General features: G+C 42.0%; 1 protein-coding gene across 7 annotated transcripts in view; it reads left to right on the forward strand.

The window, feature by feature from the left end:
* Nucleotides 1-2155: 2155 nt before the first annotated feature.
* POLE2 (DNA polymerase epsilon 2, accessory subunit) overlaps nt 2156-18332 on the forward strand; it is a 52146-nt gene continuing 35969 nt past the window's right edge. For 3 of the 7 annotated variants that reach the window (XM_080658988.1, XM_080658992.1, XM_080658989.1), the window contains exons 1-5: nt 2171-2263; nt 6167-6267; nt 11918-11993; nt 14034-14111; nt 14201-14294. In XM_080658988.1, the coding sequence (XP_080515114.1) occupies nt 2196-2263; nt 6167-6267; nt 11918-11993; nt 14034-14111; nt 14201-14294 (417 nt within the window). In that variant the 5' untranslated portion in view covers nt 2171-2195. Of the gene's footprint in view, nt 2264-6166; nt 6268-11917; nt 11994-14033; nt 14112-14200; nt 14295-18332 lie in introns of all 7 variants that reach the window. The other 4 variants (XM_080658990.1, XM_080658994.1, XM_080658991.1 and 1 more) reach the window with 3 other exon arrangements.

Genomic DNA, 18332 nt, shown 5'->3' on the forward strand with positions numbered 1-18332 from the left:
GCTGGGGGCCTTAGTTCAATGTTTATGGTTCAATAATATACTGTATATTAGGTGTTTTTCTACAGAAATACATGGAAAACAAGCTTATGTATTGATCAGTTAATGAAAATGTGAGGAGAGGCTCATAGGAACCTAGGAACAATAAGCATTCGTTAAATCAATGTTGGTGACCACTATGTAGAAGAAAATTACCTCAAATAATGAGAATTGACTGTTTATCTATTTTTATTTCAGACATAAAAATTCAAATTTTCTTTGAAGTTTTTTGTCTTTATAATATATTTCACTGAAAATATACAGAAAACTGTTCAAAATCACTTTTCTCTGTGATGTTATGTTACCAGTTTTTTTAAAAATATATTTTATTGATTTTTTTTTTTTTTACAGAGAGGAAGGGAGAGGAATAGAGAGTTAGAAACATTGATCAGCTGCCTCCTGCACACCCCCTACTGGGGAATGTGCCCGCAACCAAGGTACATGCCCTTGACCGGAATCAAACCTGGGACCCTTCAGTCTGCAGGCCGACACTCTATCCACTGAGCCAAACCGATTAGGGCTATGTTACCAGTTTAACATACAGTTAGATATATTGGTTTGGTTATGCTTTCAATGTTAAGTTTACTTTTTTTCTTTTACATTTTTTGAATATGTAAAACATCATGGTTGATAGTTAAAACTCTCACTGCAAAGAAAGTTCTCACTGTGATCTTGATCCCTTTCTGCTTTTTACGGTTAGTCATATTTTTAAGGTCTAGTTTTAGTGTCAGAGGTTTTTTAAAATGCAAAAACAAGTATATGTGTACACACACACACACACACACACACACACACTTCCCCTCCTTTACCATACTTTGCTTGTGTGTGTGTTCTTTTAAGTTAACCATATACCCCAGATGTTACTGTACATCAGTACTTCAAAATTGTCCTTATCCTAATGTATAAAAAACCTGGGTCGTAATGACCAGTAACAACTGGCACCGTCCCTAAGCAAGTAGTTAGGGGCAATCAGGCAGGCAGGCAGAGTGGTTAGGGGTGATCAGGTAGGCAGACCAGCAGTTAGTGGTGATCAGGTAGGTAGGCAAGTGGTTAGGGGCGATCAGGTAGGCAGACAGTCCCTGGCAGGGCTGGCCCCGCCCCCCAGCAAAGAAAGAGGTAGGCCCAGGTCAGCCAAGCCATTGCACCCCACCGGTGACAGGGGAGTGGGGGGCAGCGCTGCACAGATGGCAAGCAGTGGCAGTGGCAGGGGTGAGGCCAGCTGCCTGCAGCCAGGGCCCTGATAGGCCCTGATCTCAGGCCAGGCCAAGGAACCCTACCCCAGCGGTCCCAAATTGTGAGAGGGTGCAGGCGGGGCTGAGGGATCCCGCCCTCACCCCACCCCCGTGCACGAATTTTCGCACACTGGGCCTCTAGTATGTTATATGGCTGCGTGCATTCCATGGTTTTATTCAACTCACTGGAGCAAGCCTTTTGAAATGTGGCAGATTAATAGTCCACTTGCTGGAATCAGATTGAGTTCAAATCCTGGCTCCACTTTCTGAACCTTTCATTTTGAGTTAGCCGTCTACCAACTTTGTGTTTGTTTTCTCAGCTATAAAATGAGGATGTTGAAAAAGTGACATACAACTCATTAGAGTTTATGAGCATACAGCAATTAATACACTTATAGCACCTATGACAGTTTATGGCACATAGGAAACCCTCAACTTTTAAATAAAAAGTGGGCTGGTGGGAATAAATGATGGTGATTTTTAGCTATTTCGAGTGAATGTCAGGGAAAACAAAGTGGCGACTTACAGTACTTCCGGGGCCTGTGTAAAGTAAAAAGCATGAGTTACACAGGGACGGTCCGGGGTGAGCCCGGCCGGAGTCCTGGAAGGTCGCGGGCAGCGTTGAGAGCGGCTCAATGACGGACTTGGGATAAGTAGTGCAAGCACATTCCCAACCAGATACAGGGAAGGCACTCTCGTCCTTCGGTCTGGGACACAAAGGAGTTCAAGTCCTCTCCTCCTTCAGCCTACATCGTTTGGGGCTGCAGCGCCGGGCACTAGGCGTCGCAGTGCCCTCCGCGCCACGGAAACCAGGGTGCAGGGAGTCCGCACGGGTCTCGGGCCAGCCGCGGCGGAGGCGGAGCGCACACGGGAAGGGGCGGGGCCTTGGACGGGGCGGGGCCGCAGCCGTGGCGCCAAAACGCGAACATGGCGCCGGAGCGGTTGCGGAGCCGGGCCCTCTCTGCCTTCAAGCTGCGCGGCTTGCTGCTCAGAGGGTGAGTCGGCTGCGCAGTTTGGCAGGCCGGGAGGGGAGAGCCAGGGTCAAACTACGGCGCGGGGCATCGAGACTCTCCGGGCACCAGGAGCGGGTTTCACCTTAAATGACAGAGACCCTTAAAAAGTTCTAAGAAGCGGCCCTAGCTACCCGCTCAATGGTTAGAGCGTAGGCCCGCGGACTGAAGGGTTTTCCCGGTTTGATTCCGGTCTAGGGCTCCTACCTCGGTTGCAGGCTCGATCCCTGGTTGGTCAGGGGAGTGGGGGAGGCAGCCAATCGATGTGTCTCTCTCACTTGATCGACCTCTCTTTCTCTCCCCCATCCCCCTCCCTTCCACTCTCAATAAAAATCAATGGAAAACAATATCCCTGGGTGAGGATTAACAACAACTACAAAAAGTCCTAAGAAACAAAGAGCTTTTGGCACGATGGTCAGGTTGCGATACCTTCCTAGGTCTCTCTGAGATTGGCACAGAGTCGGAGCGGGGGTTCGAGGGTCCCCTCCTGCCGGTGCCGGAGAAGGGGCGATCTGAGTTGTAGCAGCGGCTTATTAGCACTGTGACTTTGCCACTTATCAGTTACCCCCTCACCCCCAAGTCTTTGCCTCTGCAAAATGGGACTCCTGGCAGCGCGCTGGAGGTTGTCACTGAGACAGCAAATGAGAGACCTGGGAAAGCTCATATGCACGTCAGTAGCTGTCAACTGATGTTGCAGAAATTGTAGGCCCAGCCAACCTTCCCGATTTTAGATCATAGACAGTTCCTGAAGAGTGAAAAAGTGGGTAGGTTTGAAGCATGTTCCTAGGTCTCCTGGGTCTTTCTTTTTCTTTTTCTCTCCTCTTTTCTTTTCTCTCCTTTCTCTTTCCTTCCTTCCTTGATTTCCTTTAGAACTTCTCTGATAGGTTTCCTGGCTATATCAGTGTTTTCTAGGACCTACAGAACGAAGCTTTCCAAGATTTTTCTCATTAAATCTGCTTTAAGAAGGAAGAAAGAGAGAGAGAGGGAGAGAAAACAGTGTTTACGCATTTTAATACCTTCCAGATGGGATATACTTTTCTGTACCAGGTTTTCATTACAACTTGTATGTAAAGAGTTTTTTGTTTGTTTTTGTAGGGATATGTTTTATGGGACTTTAAACTTTGCCCTTGGCTTAGTGGTGAACAAGGGCAAGCGTGGATATGCTCTGGGAGAAAATAATAAATTGTTTTCCATTGATTCCTAGCATTTTAAAAATATGATCAACTTTTCTTTCTTTTCACTTAGAATTTGAATATTAAGGTATCATTCATTCATTCAGTCAGTCAGAAATACACTGAAATCTATTAACTGCAAAACACTGTGCTGGGGCAAGGGAGTAGGAGAGAGTAAGACACTATGGTGCTTGGGGGCAGATGGTATATTATTTATTGCTGCATAACAAACTATCCCAAAACTTAGAAGCTTAAAACAGCACACACAGATTTTCTCACATTTCCCTTGGTCACAGTAATTTAAGCAGGCTTAGCTGGGTCCTCAGCTTCAGGTCTCTCACAAGGCTATGGTCAAGTTGGGACTATCTCAAATGTCAACTGGGTAGGATTCGCTTCCATGCTCATTCAGTGCTTGGCAATATTCAGTTCCTCCAGGATGGCTGGATTGGGAGCCTCAGTCCTTGCTGGGTGTTAGTTAGAGGACACCCTCAGTTCCTTGTCATTTGGGCCTCCCCAACATGGCAGCTTGCTTCATCAAACCCAGCAAAAGAGTCTGCTCTCAAGATGGAAACCACAATCTTTTGTAACCTAATTATGTGACATCTTGTCACTTATAAAATTTTACTTTTAAAATTACAATACAGTAAGATATTCTATCACTTTTGCTATATTCTGTGGTCAGAGGAAAGTCACTAGGTTCAGCCTACAGTTAAGGGGAGGGGATTGCACATGGATGTGATTACCAGGAAGCATGTATTATTAGGGGGTCATCTTAGAAGTCTGTCTACCATGAATATTAAATAATTCACAATTATTTAACATCAATTGTGAAAAGTATTCAAGGAAAGATGTGTTAAGATAGCATATAATCACGTGTATAAATGGCTCTAGAGTCAAGGAAGGGCTTTATTGAAGAATTGGTTTGAGTGAGTGTTAAAGGATGAGCAGGACTTGACTAGGTAAGGAAATGAGTGGGAGGAAATGACCATCTTAAGACCATGGGGCAGGAGAAGATCAGAAAAATCAGAGCCACTGGATGAGCCTAATGAGATTTGGCAGGGCCAGATCCTGTACAGTTTTATGGGCTTTGGTCTATCCTAAGACCTGTCCCAAAATGTGTGTGATTTTAGGGACTCACCATCAAATATTTATGGGCCACCTTTAGTGTGCTTAGCACTCTGCCAAAGGACGATACAGTTTAAATTCTCAAGGAGTATCATCTATAATAAATATGGAACACCCACACATGAAACAATATAGAACAATGATATAGAACAATTAGTGTGACCAGTAAAACAATAGCATTGACATAAAGTATAAAGTTGTGTGCTACAAATACAGAATGGCATGTAATTAGCTAATTGTTTAAGTGCAAAGTGTTCATTCTGAGCACTGTTGGTATTTAAATCAGAGATTCATGTAATTTTTTTTAAATTTCAGCTTTATTGAGTTTCGTTGTTGTTGTTGGAGAGATTCATGTAATTTAATATGAGTGTTGCTTAAGTAAGGCTGTTATGTTCAGAACACCAAAGCAGATGAAGTCCTGCCTTGAGAGTATGGTAAGAAATTGTACAAAGTTAATGTAATGTATCAAATCTCAGGTGAATATAAGTGAGCTTTTTAAAAATACATATTTTTATTGATTTCAGAAAGGAGGGGAGAGGGAGAGAGAGATAGAAACATCAATGATGAGAGAATCACTGATCATTTGCCTCCTACATACCCCCTACTGGGGATTCAGCCTGCAACCCGGCATGTGCCCTGACCAGGAATCGAACCTCGACCTCCTGGTTCATAGGTCGATGCTCAATCACTGAGCCATACTGCTGGGCATAGTGAGCTTTTTAACAATTTCAGAAGGAAGGGGAGATTGCAGCAGGTAGTGCTGGTCTAGGAAGGCTTTTTTTTTTTAATATGTTTTTTTTTTTATTGATTTTTAGAGAGAGAGGAAGGGAGAAGGGTAGAGAGATAGAAACATCAATGAGAGAGGAACATCATCAATTGGCTGCCTCCTGCACACCCCATACTGGGGATCAAGCCTGCAACGCCCTGACCAGGAATTGAACCGGCAACCTCTTGGTTCCTGGGTCAACGCTTAACTGCTGAGCAGCACTGGCTGGGCTAGGAAGGCTTCTTCTTTAAAAAAAAAAAAAAAAATATATATATATATATATATATATATATATATATATATATATATATTTGATATTTTACAGAGAGGAAGGGAAAGGGATAAAGAGTTAGAAACATCGATCACCTGCCTCCTGCACACTCCCTACTGGGTATGTGCCCGCAACCAAGGTACATGCCCTTTGACCAGAATCGAACCTGGGACCCTTGAGTCTGCAGGCTGACACTCTATCCACTGAGCCAAACCAGTTAGGGCTAGGAAGGCTTCTTAAAAGAAGGATGTGATTTGGGGCTTTAAGAACAGTTATGTTGGGACTCTTTCCCCCTCCCCACATGGGAGTCTGTACTTGTTCTTCAATACATTTCCACCTTTGCTATATTAAAAAAAAAAAAAAAGAACGGTTATGTTGACAGGGGACAGAAGGAATAATTTGTTTGGAAAGTGCAGGAAAGGTGGGTACTCCTGCAGAGAGTGAGTGGATCTTACTTTCAATGCCATGTTGATGAGTGTTTGCCATTTTGTTATAAAACTTTTAGCCTTAATTACTAATGACTTGCTTCATCTTTTCTTTCCATCTCTTATCAGTGAAGCTATTAAGTACCTCACAGAAGCTCTTCAGTCTATCAGTGAAGTAGAGCTTGAAGATGCACTGGAAAAGATCATTGATGCAGTTGAAAAGCAGCCCTGTAAGTAACATTCTGATAGCTCTTAAATTGCTAATATACTTCTACATCCTTAACAGACTTAGAGATTTGAGTAGAAGTTGAGGATTCAGTATGAAGATGTCCCAGGCTTATGGGACATACCCCTGATAGCACTTCTTCCCAAGGGTAACTTCTAGTTCCTTTGGAACCTCAGTGCATTCCCCAGAGACCCTTTTACAGTTCTTCCCCCTCGTAGAGCTGTCGCCTCCATATTTCTGCATTTAACTTCTGATTTTTATCTGATCCTTTAGGGTCACTTTTATCTTGCTGCATGCCTATAACTTTGTCTTACTTAAGTATCCCTAAATGTTGGGGGTTGGGGGAAAAAGTGAGCCAGGCTAATTCCCTTCTTGCTTCAGCCTTCCTTCAGGGATCTTTTTGTTAAGTACTTAACTTTTTGCCACAAGTATAGGCCTACAAAGGAGAAATGCTCTTCTAAAAAAAAAAAAAGTTCACTGTTTCTACAGCACTGAAGGAGAGAAGTGGATGCAGCTTGCTCTCATATGGTGGATAGATGTCAATTTCTTAATTAAAAAGGAAGAAACATGTTCTATGCTATAGGAAAAATTTTCACTTCTAAAGGTAGATTTTTTTAAAAAACCTTATTTTATTTTTTTCCATCCCCTCTATGACCTCTTCAACCCTCTCCCCTCTTTCTCTACCCCACTATCACTACACTGTTGTCCATGTCCATGAGTTCTCCCTTTTAGTTTTTCCTTTTTTGCTCAATCCCTCCAACCCCACAGCACCTGACCACTACCACCACCAGAGGTGTCTCTTGCTCTCTATCTATAAGCCAATCTCTATTTTGCTTGGTAGTTCACTTTGTTCATTAAATTCCACATAAGCGTGAAATCATATGGTACTTGTCTTTCTCTGACTGGTGTATTTCACTTAGCATGATGTTCTCCAGGTCCATCCATGCTATTGCAAAGGGTAACTTTTTTTTCCTTTTTACAGCAGAGTAGTATTCCATTGTGTAAGTGTACCACAGCTATTTTAGCCACTCATCTACTTATGGACACTTGGGCTGCTTCCAAATCTTGGTTATTGTAAATAACACTGCAATTCCCAGAATAGGATCACTGGGTTATAAGGACAGTTCCTTTTTTTCTTTCTTCAGGTAACTCCATACTGCTTTCCGCAGTGCCTGTACCAATCTGCATTCCCACTAACAGTGCACAAGGGTTCACTTTTCTCCACACCCTTGACAACACTTGTTGTTTGTTGATTTATAGATGACTAGAGGCCCGATGCACGAAATTCATGTAAGAGTAGGCCTTCCTTCCCCCAGCTGTCAGCACCATCTTCCTTCTGGCACCCAGGACCTGGGCTTCCCTCACAGCCCCGGCTTCGTTCAGAAGGATGTTCGGAAGGACATCTGGTTTAATTAGCATATTACGCTTTTATTATTATAGAAAGAATTTCTGACAGTTGTGAGGTGATATTTCATTGTGGTTTTAATTTGCATTTCTCTGATGATTAGTGACTTTAAGCATCTTTTCATGTCTATTGGCCATCTGTATGTCTCCTTTTAATTTTTTAATTTAATAAATCTTTATTGTTCAGATAATTACAATTGTTTCTCCTTTTCCCCCCCATAGCTCCCCTCCACCCGGTTCCCACCCCACCTTCTGCCCTTACCTCCCCACCACTGTCCTCATCCATAGGTGTACAATTTTTGTCCAGTCTCTTCCTGCACGCCCCCTACCTCTTTCCCCCTGAGAATTATCAGTCCACTCCCTTTCTATGCCCCTGATTCTATTATATTCACCAGTTTATTCTGTTCCTCAGATTTTTAATTCACTTGATTTTTAGGTACACTGGTTGATAGATATGTATTTTTTGTTCATAATTTTTATCTTTACTTTTTTCATCTTCCTCTTCTTAAAGAATACCTTTCAGCATTTCATATAATACTGGTTTGGTGGTGATGAACTCCTTTAGCTTTTTGTTATCTGTGAAGCTCTTTATCTGACCTTCCATTCTGAATAATAACTTTGCTGGGTAGAGTAATCTTGGTTGTAGGTTCTTGCTATTCATCACTTTGAATATTTCTTGCCACTGCCGTCTGGCCTGCATAGTTTCTGTTGAGAAATCAGCTGACAATCGTATGGGTGGTCCCTTGTAGGTAATTAACTGTTTTTGTCTTGCTGCTTTTAATATTCTCTCTTTGTCTTTTGCCCTTGGCATTTTAATTATGATGTGTCTTGGTGTGGTCCTCTTTGGATTCCTTTTGTTTGGGGTTCTGTGCGCTTCCTGGACTTGTAAGTCTATTTCTTTCACCAGGTGGGGGAAGTTATCGGTCATTATTTCTTCAAATAGGTTTTCAGTATCTTGCTCTCTCTCTTCTTCTGGCACCCCCATAAGTCTGATGTTGGTACGCTTGAAGTTGTCCCAGAGGCTTCTTACACTATCTTCAACTTTTTGGATTCTTTTTTCTTTTTGCTTTTCCGGTTGAGTGTTTTTTGCTTCTTTGTATTTCAAATCTTTGACTTGATTCTTGCATTCCTCAAGTCTGCTGTTGGGTCTCTGTATAATATTTTTTATTTCTGTCAGTGTATGTTTAATTTCTAGTTGGTCCTTTTTCATATCTTCAAGGGTCTCGCTAAATTTATCGGACTTTTCTAGCATATTCTTGAAAAGCCTTATAACCTTGGTTTTGAATTCTATATCCAGTCGTTTGTTTTCCTCCATTTCTTTTGTTTATGATCTTTTTCTCTGCCTCCACATTTTTGCTGCTTCCCTGAGTTGGTAGGGTAGGTTTGTGTGCTAGGTTTCCTATACGGCCCAGTCGTCGGCCTCCCCAGTTAACCTGAGGTGGACACTCTTGGTGCACCCCTTTGTGGACTGTGTGTACAGCCTTGTTGTAGTTAAGTCTTGATTGTTGTTGGTATCACTGGGAGGAATTGACCTCCAGGCCAGTTGGCTGTGAGGATCAGCTGTGTCTATGCTGGGAGAAGTTCGGTGCTGGAGGCAGCCTTGTAGGATCAGACTTGCAAAATTGCAAAAGCCTTTGTGCTCAACTTGGATGGGCGGAGTCTCAGGGCGGAGCAGACAGTCTTGGCTACCCATCAGTCCTGCCCTTGCATGCGTGCCTCCAGACCTCTGCCTTCCGCGGCTCCCCTGACTTTTCGCCTGACAGTCCAGATTCCCCCCGTAAGAGTGTGGGTCCCCAGGGGCTCACCTGGAACTGGGGTTCAGTGCAGTCAGGAGCTTCCGACTCCCTTCCACTAGGGAAAGCCTGCAGCAACCTCCGCATTCAGTCTTCTCTGGGAGCTCTCTCACGCGCACGCCTCCAGACCCCTGCCCGACGTGGCTCCCCCGAGTCTCCGAGTCTCCGTGTGCCTTTCTCTCTACCTGACAGTCCAGACTCCCCCTGTATGAGCATGGGTCCATGGGGTTTCACCCGGAACTGGGGTTCAGTGCAGTCGGAATGGGTTCAGTGTAATTGGGGGCTTCCTTCCCCCTTCCACCAGAGAAAGTCAACCAGGCTCTCAGCCGCCCTTCCTCTCTGCGTGCACAAAGCCCCTTTGCCGTACCTCCAATTCTCTGTGAGCTTTTCTCTTTCCTTCTAGTTGTAGAATTTCACTCAGCCAGCCTTCCTGTGGTTCTGGATGATGTCCGTTCTGTCTTTTAGTTGTAGTTTTGAAATTGTTGTGCGAGGCAGCAGTTTAGGTGCTTACCTATGCCGCCATCTTGGTTTCCCCTCTGTATGTCTTCTTTTGAGAAGTGTCTATTCAGGTCTTTTGCCCATTTTTAATTTGAAATATTTGTGTGTGTGTGTAGTGTTGAGTTTTATAAGTTCTTTATAAATTTTGGATATTAACCCCTTATCACAGTGGTCGGCAAACCGCAGCTCGCGAGCCACATACAGCTCTTTGGCCCCTTGAGTGTGGCTCTTCCACAAAATACCACGTGCGGGCACGCACATACAGTGCGATTGAAACTTCGTGGCCCATGCACAGAAGTCGGTTTTTGGCCTGGGCGAGTCTATTTTGAAGAAGTGGCGTTAGAACACTCAAGGGGCCAAAGAGCCGCATGTGGCTTGCAAGCCGCGGTTTGCTGACCACTGTCTTATCAGATGTATCATTGGAAAATATGTTCTCCCATTCAGTGGGTTGTCTTTTCATTTTGTTGATGGTTTCCTTTGCTGTGCAGAAACTCTTTAGTTTGATGTAGTCCCATTTGTTTATTTTTTCTTTTGTTTCCACTGCCCAAGGAAAAAATATTGCAATGAGAAATGTTTGAGATTTTACTGTAAAGGCAGAATTTCAAATATAACGTTGCTTTCAAAAATTATTTACAGTTTGAAAATTCAGAAAATGGTTATATTTTAAAAATTGGTATTTGTAAAATTAAGATGGTACATGGTATTTTGCCTGAGAACATACCAAAGTGGTTAAGGCAGCCGTGGGCAAACTACGGTCCGTGGGCCGGATCCGGCCCGTTCGGCTGTTCTATCTGGCCTGCGTAGCCGAAAGAGCGGAGGGTTCTCTTGCTCTCCCCTCCGCTCCTTTACTTTGAATTTATATTAGTTCACACAAACACTCCATCCATGCTTTTGTTCAGGCCCTCTGGTCCAGTTTAAGAACCCATTGTGGCCCTTGAGTCAAAAAGTTTGCCCACCCCTGGGTTAAGGACACACAGTCTGGAATCAGGCTTCGGTTTGTGTTGCTCTTCTAGCTATGTTGTTGGGCAGGTTATTCAACCTCTCAAAGTTGCACTTTCCTTATCTGTAAGATATGGGTATATGGACATTAATCTCATAGAATATCTCTCTAATGGAGAATGCTTGTAAAGTACTGAGCATAGTGCCAAACACACATTTACTAAGGGCTTAATAAGTGGTAGCTGTTATTGTTATTACTAGAGTTCCGGTGCATGAAAATTCATGCACTGGAGGGGGGGGTCCCTTAGCCTGGCCTGCCCCCTCTCACAATCCGGGAGCCCTCAGGGGCAGGAGGCGACCCGGCGATCAGGGTAAGGTGATGCCCCATCACACCTCTGCTGCTGCCATTGCCAGCAGTGCAAGCCTCGGCCAGCCCTGGTTACCTGAGCTTCAGGCGGCCCTGGGCAGCCACCATTCGAGGCTTGCCTGTGCCTCGGGCCAGCCCTGGGTAGCTGGGGGGCAGAGGGGACTGGGGGACTCTGGAGGCAGGCACCCCGGTGGGGCTGAAGGGACTGGGCGCCATCTTGTGGCTGTGGGCGCTGCCATCTTTGAGGGCGTGGCAGTCAATTAGCACATTCCCTCCTTATTGGCTGTGGGCACCGCCATCTTTGCACAGCGTGAGGGTCAATTAGCATATTCCCTCTTTATTAGATAGGATTGTTACTATCATGGCTACTAAAATATAGCACTTGTGATAAAAAGTTTTACTAATGTAAACTTATTAAACCTAGGAGCTTACAATGTTATTAAACAATATTTACAACAGTAAGACACAGGTAAGGTATTTAAGTTATGGCTTTTGTTAATGTTCTGACCTAATATTTTTTTTCCTCCTAAAAAATGTGTAATGAGAACCTCGATGTTAGTGTCTGCAGATTATTTGTAGGAAAAAAGCTATCTGTGGGAAGAACTAATTTTTAAGCCTGTTTTTAAAACTTGACTTTGAAATTCTTTTTTCAGTGTCATCCAACATGATTGAACGACCTGTAGTGGAGGCAGCAGTCCAGGAATGCAGTCAGTCGGTAGATGAAACTATGTATGTGGAAAAAATGAACTTTTCCCCCATGTTGGAGGTGTTATTGGATGCTTTTAAAAATTATTTTCTTGGGGAAATTAATTAGTGGTCAACAATTCTGTAGTGTTTATTTCCTAGTGTTTCCTTTAAAGTGATAGCCTGCATTAAAACCTCATTGTCAAATAACTCATCTTTCCTATTTTTTCCTAGGATTTGAGGTAATTGTGTTGTTTGTATCATGACTACTTTTACCTCTTATCCAATGTTATATTCTGTAGGTTATGAATGAATTGAATTTAATATTCAAAAGTATAACTGACTTTTGCTCTTAGGAAAGTACTGAACCTAGAGAAGTTCAAAGACTTAACTTGGGTCACATGGTGAATGTCAAATGAGGCAGAACCTCAGTTTTATGACTTTCCCCATCTCGTGCTATTGAAGCTTAGGAATTTACATGGTAGTCATTTTCCTGGGTTTTATTTCCCCGAGTGGCCCTCTTTCTTTGCTCCTTTTGAATGTGATACTTCTTTGCAAATTCACAAGATTTAACTGAGAGAAAAACATCTGGGTTTTAACTTTAACAATTTTTTTCTATTCGGGGCAATGAGATCATTGAAAGGACTCATTACTCTTATTTTGGTCAGTAGTTTTAGTTTCCTATCAGAACAGAGAGCTGCTAAAACAATAGAGAAATCATGGAATTTTAACTTTATCCTTGGAAATTCATTATTTAAGATACTAGAGTACAGTGACATGCTCTTAAAGCCATCAATTAAAATTTTAAATGATTGTTTAGAAGTGTAAGGATGGCCCTGACCGGTTTGGCTCAGTGGATAGAGCGTCGGCCTGCGGACTGAAGGGTCCCGGGTTCGATTACAGTCGAGGACATGTACCTTGGTTGCGGGCACATCCCCTGTGGGAGGTGTGCAGGAGGCAGCTGATCGATGTTTCTCTCTCATCGATGTTTCTAACTCTATCCCTCTCCCTTCCTCTCTGTAAAAAATCAATAAAATATATTAAAAAAAAAAAGAAGTGTAAGGATGATAATCATAAAATAGGCATTAAAGTTACCAGTTATTTCTGTCTAGCTGTTTATATGCTCTCGCCAGCCAATGTAAAGGTCCAGTGGGGACTGAATGGTAAATAATCTTTGTAACTTCAATATTATAGCACGAGAGAGGCTCTCATTTCTCTAGATGGAGAAATGCCATAATGAGTTCAATAACTTGTCAAGATTGAGCCACTAAAAAATAGTGGAGCTGTGCTTGCATTCTAGGTTTTCCTCAAGTCCAGGATTCTTTGCTACTCTATACTTAGTGCTACCACCACGGTAGCATGAACATTTTTTTACCATTTTCAATTTTGGAGATAAACAGATATAATTTTAGGGAAGATTTTTTTTTTTTTGGTTGGAATATTTATGGAATAGTGCTGTGACTTTTTTTTTTAAGAGTCTCATGCTCTACCGACTGAGCTAGCCGGGCACCCTGTGACTTTTTTTTAAACCTCTTTCAAACATGTTCATGTTATTAACATAACATAAGTACCTGAAAATAAAAATTTTTTGTTGATTTTCCTTCTCTAACTGTAAGTCTCAAAGATGTGGCCAGAATTTGAGGGAGTTCTTTTTCTATTTTACATCTTTTTCTAGAATACTTTTACATAATTTGGAATAAAAAATTATTGAAAATTAATTATATCCTTTAATAATATTGTAGCTCATAAAAGTAGTTCATATGGGAAGATTTTTTCAGATGTAACTATTTTATACATAAGTGTTCTTTTTCAACATGTGACAGTCTTACTAGTAATTAGAAGTTAACCGGACTAAATTTTTTTCTTTGCTTGAGAATATTGGCAGTGCTTTCTTGTGTTTAGAGAGGAAAATGCACAAGCTAAACACTTTGACTCTGTATTTTTTGACACTACAGTATAAGATATTGCATATATGACCTGTAAAAAGTATATATGTATATAAGATTATAATGCAAGTTTTCATGTTCATCTAGAATACTTATGTTTTAGTAAATCAGCTATATGTTTTTGTGGGATGTTTTTCAGAGAACATATTTTCAATATCATAGGAGCATTTGATATTCCACGCTTTGTGTACAATTCAGAAAGGAAAAAATTTCTTCCGTAAGTATTCCATCTATTGACTTTCAACAATTTCCAAATGTACATTATTTTCAGAAGTCATAAGTAGGGATTCCTTTTTGTTTTTATAGTCTATTAATGACCAACCACCCTAAACCAAATTTATTTGGAACAGCAAGAGATAAAGCAGAGCTGTTTAATGAACGCTACATCATTTTGCACCAGGTAAGTTGGTGGGGAAAGACACTGTTTCAGCTTAGGTAAGTCTTGAGGATAATAAAAGGATGAAATTTTCTAGTCTAAGTTTGTCATTCATTAAATTTATTGGGCTCCCTATGTTTGAGACCTTGTAAGGGATACAGAAATAAAAAAGATACTTTTCCCTTAGCAATCATGATGATGATAAAAATAGTAGCTAACATTTATTACATGTGTTGTTTTTTAATTGATTTCAGAGAGGAAAGGAGAGGGGGGAGAGAGAGAGAAACATCAATGATGAGAATCATTGATCGGCTGCCTCCTGCACGCCCCCCTACTGGGGATCCAGCCTGCAACCCAGACATGTGCCCTTGACCAGAACCCAGGGCCCTTCAGTCCGCAGTCTGATGCTCTATCTGCTGAACCAAACCAGCTAGGGCTATTACATGTTTTTGATATGCCAGGCACTGTTTATCACTTTATAGACATTATTTATCTTATTTAATCATCATAATACCAATGTATAAATGCTATTATTCCCATTTTACAAATTAGGAAACTGAGATCTAGAGAAGTTTAGTAACTTGCCCAAATATGACACCTAGGAAGTACAGACAGGGTTTTAATCCAGTTAGTCTAACTCTGGAGCCCAACCTTTGCCTGATAGTGGTCGGCAAACTCATTAGTCAACAGAGCCAAATATCAACAGTACAACGATTGAAATTTCTTTTGAGAGCCGAAAACCGACTTCTGCACACGGTATTTTGTGGAAGAGCCACACTCAAGAGCAGCATGTGGCTCGCGAACCGCAGTTTGCTGACCACTGGTCTAGTATATCAGCTTCAAGCAGCGTGTAGTCTATGAAGTTAAAGACATTTGCACAAATAAAATATAAAGTACAATTTTATACTTGCTATAAAAGAGATACAAATAAAATGCATTCAATGGGAAAACCAGGGAAGGCTTCAAGGAAACTATGGCACTTAACATGGACATTGTTTGTTTTGCTCTTGTGGCATTGGGGGAAAGGTCGTAGTGGTAACAGTGTGAACAGAGGCACAGCAAAAGGAAAAAATGGACTCTGTCCACTTTGTGTGGGGAGAAAGGCTCATGAAGAGGAGTATTATGGGATAACTTTGGAAAGGTACTTGGGAGCCAAATTGTGGGAGTGCCTTGGATGGCACTCTTGGGAGTTAGGACTCTGTTCTCTTGGTACAAGGAGCCTTGGAATACCAGAGAGAGAGACTCAATCACAACTTCCTCTACCAGCAGATTTTAGGATGTGTTAGAGGGTGAGAGGAGACTCACAAGAGCTTGTGGTATCAGTCCTGGTATAAAAGATAGCTAGAATGAAGGAAATGGCAAGTGGAGTAGACAGAGGGGACAGCACTGGGGCAGTGAAAGCCATAGTTCATGGTGACTGGTTGGATGTGAAGGAGAAGGGAGAGAGTGAAGACTCAAAGATGTTTCAGGGTTTGAATCTGAGAGAGCAGGATGGTAGAATAGTGGTAATATGTTAACAAATAGGAACAAGATAATGTTTGAAGAAGATGATGAGAGATTCTGTTTTAAACATTTGAGTTAAGGTTATAGTAGGGTATCAGGTAAAAGTTATGTCTGAATTAAAGAAAACCATCTGGGTAGAGAGAGATACTACTGTGTGCATCTGCTTGTAGTAATAGATGGACTATTTAGGTGTGAGATCCTGAGAGGAAGAGGCAATAGAAAAGGGAAGAGGATAGAATTTGGGGGCCACACTAGGATGGTGTTATATGGCAGAAGCACAAGGTTTTAAGGAGGAGAGAATTGGAGCAGGCATAAGCAGTGAAAAGATTGAAGAGAAGGAGCACTGAAGATGTCTGTTCTCTCCTGCTTCCATCACCTACATAATGTTCCAGATTGATCTTCTTGAGATGGAGCTCTGATCACGTCATGACTTTGAACAGAATTCTTTCCAGGAAATCTACTGCCTATTGAATTAAATACAAGTTATACTTAATATTTGAGATCTGTCACATGTTTCTGACCTAATCTCTACTTATCTTCTAATCATACTGTGCTAGAGCCAAAACTGAAGTTTGGAATTATTGTTTCTTCCTCTGTTCTGTGATTTTGCTTAGACTGTTCACTCCCTAGACAACTATTCCTTCTTATCTCTGGTTGAAACCCTCCTACTTCTGGAAGGCTCTTCTCAAATTCCTCTTCTTTCCTGAGGCCCTTCTTGATCTCCAGTTTCTTGCAGTCGTTTAAATCTCTGCTTTAAACCATTGACTACTCAGTGTTTCCCCTCCGTCACTAGAGTTGGCCCCACCTTGCATTTGGGGTGCTTATCCCTGTCATCAAACTGCAGGCTCCTTGTTTGTTTTCTCTGCCCCATCTGGCACAGTGCTTTTCACAGAGAAGATGCTTAGTAAATACGACGTTTCTCTTTTTTAAAAAATTGTGTCTTAAAGCCTACTATATTATTTTTTTTAATTTAATAAATATTTATTGTTCAGATTATTACAATTGTTCCTCTTTTTTCCCCCATAGCTCCCCTCTACCCGGTTCCCAGCCCACCCTCTGCCCTTACCAGCGCCCTCCCCCCCCCCCCCGCACTGTCCTCATCCATAGGTGTATGATTTTTGTTCAGTCTCTTCCCGCACCCCCCACACCCCTATCCCCCCGAGAATGGTCAGTCCACTCCCTTTCTATACCCCTGATTCTATTATATTCACCAGTTTATTCTGTTCATCAGATTTTTTATTCACTTGATTTTTAGATTCACTTGTTGATAGATATGTATTTGTTGTTCATAATTTTATCTTTACCATTTTCTTCTTCTTCCTCTTCTTAAAGAATACCTTTCAGCATTTCATATAATACTGGTTTGGTGGTGATGAACTCCTTTAGCTTTTTCTTATCTGTGAATCTGCCCTTCAATTCTAAATGATAGCTTTGCTGGGTAGAGTAATGTTGGTTGTAGGTTCTTGCTATTCATCACTTTGAATATTTCTTGCCACTCCCATCTGGCCTGCATAGTTTCTGTTAAGAAATCAGCTGACAGTCGTATGGGTGGTCCCTTGTAGGTAATTAACTGTTTTTCTCTTGCTGCTTTTAATATTCTCTCTTTGTCTTTTGCTCTTGGCATTTTAATTATGATGTGTCTTGGTGTGTGCCTCTTTGGATTCCTTTTGTTTGGGGTTCTCTGTGCTTCCTGGACTTGTAAGTCTGTTTCTTTCACCAGGTGGGGGAAGTTTTCGGTCATTATTTCTTCAAATAGGTTTTCAGTATCTTGCTCTCTCTCTTCTTCTGGCACCCCCATAATTCTGATGTTGGTACGCTTGAAGTTGTCCCAGAGGCTTCTTACACTATCTTCAACTTTTTGGATTCTTTTTTCTTTTTGCTTTTCTGGTTGAGTGTTTTTTGCTTCTTTGTATTTCAAATCTTTGACTTGATTCTTGTGATCCTCTAGTCTGCCGTTAGATCTCTGTATAATATTTTTCATTTCAGTCAGTGTATGCTTAATTTCTAGTTGGTCCTTTTTCATATCCTCGAGGGTCTCACTAAATTTATCAGCATTTTCTAGAAAATTCTTGAAAAACCTTATAACCGTATTTTGAACTCTATATCCAGTCATTTGCTTTCCTCCATTTCTGTCATTTGTGATCTGTTTCTTTGTCTCCACATTTTGGCTGCTTCACTGTGTTGATAGAGTGGCTTTGTGTGCTAGGTGTCCTATAGGGCCCAGTGGCTCAGCCTCCCCAGTTACCTGAGGTGGACACTCTTGGTGCACCCCTTTGTGGGCTGTGTGCACAGTCTTGTTGTAGTTAAGCCTTGATTGTTGTTGGTATCACTGGGAGGAATTGACCTCCAGGCCAATTGGCTGTGAGGATCAGCTGTGTCTACAATGGGATAACTTCTGTGCTGGAGACACCCTTATGAGACAGGACTTGCAAAAGCCTTTGTGCTCAGCTTGGATGGGGCGGAGTCTCATGGCAGAGCAGACAGCATTGCTTTCCTGTCAGCCCTGCCCTAATAGGCCCCTGTGTCTCAGTGTCCCGTGGTAATCGCTGTAAGCACCTC

Source organism: Plecotus auritus (genome assembly GCF_963455305.1).
Source record: "Plecotus auritus genome assembly, chromosome: 1".
NCBI lineage: Eukaryota > Metazoa > Chordata > Mammalia > Chiroptera > Vespertilionidae > Plecotus > Plecotus auritus.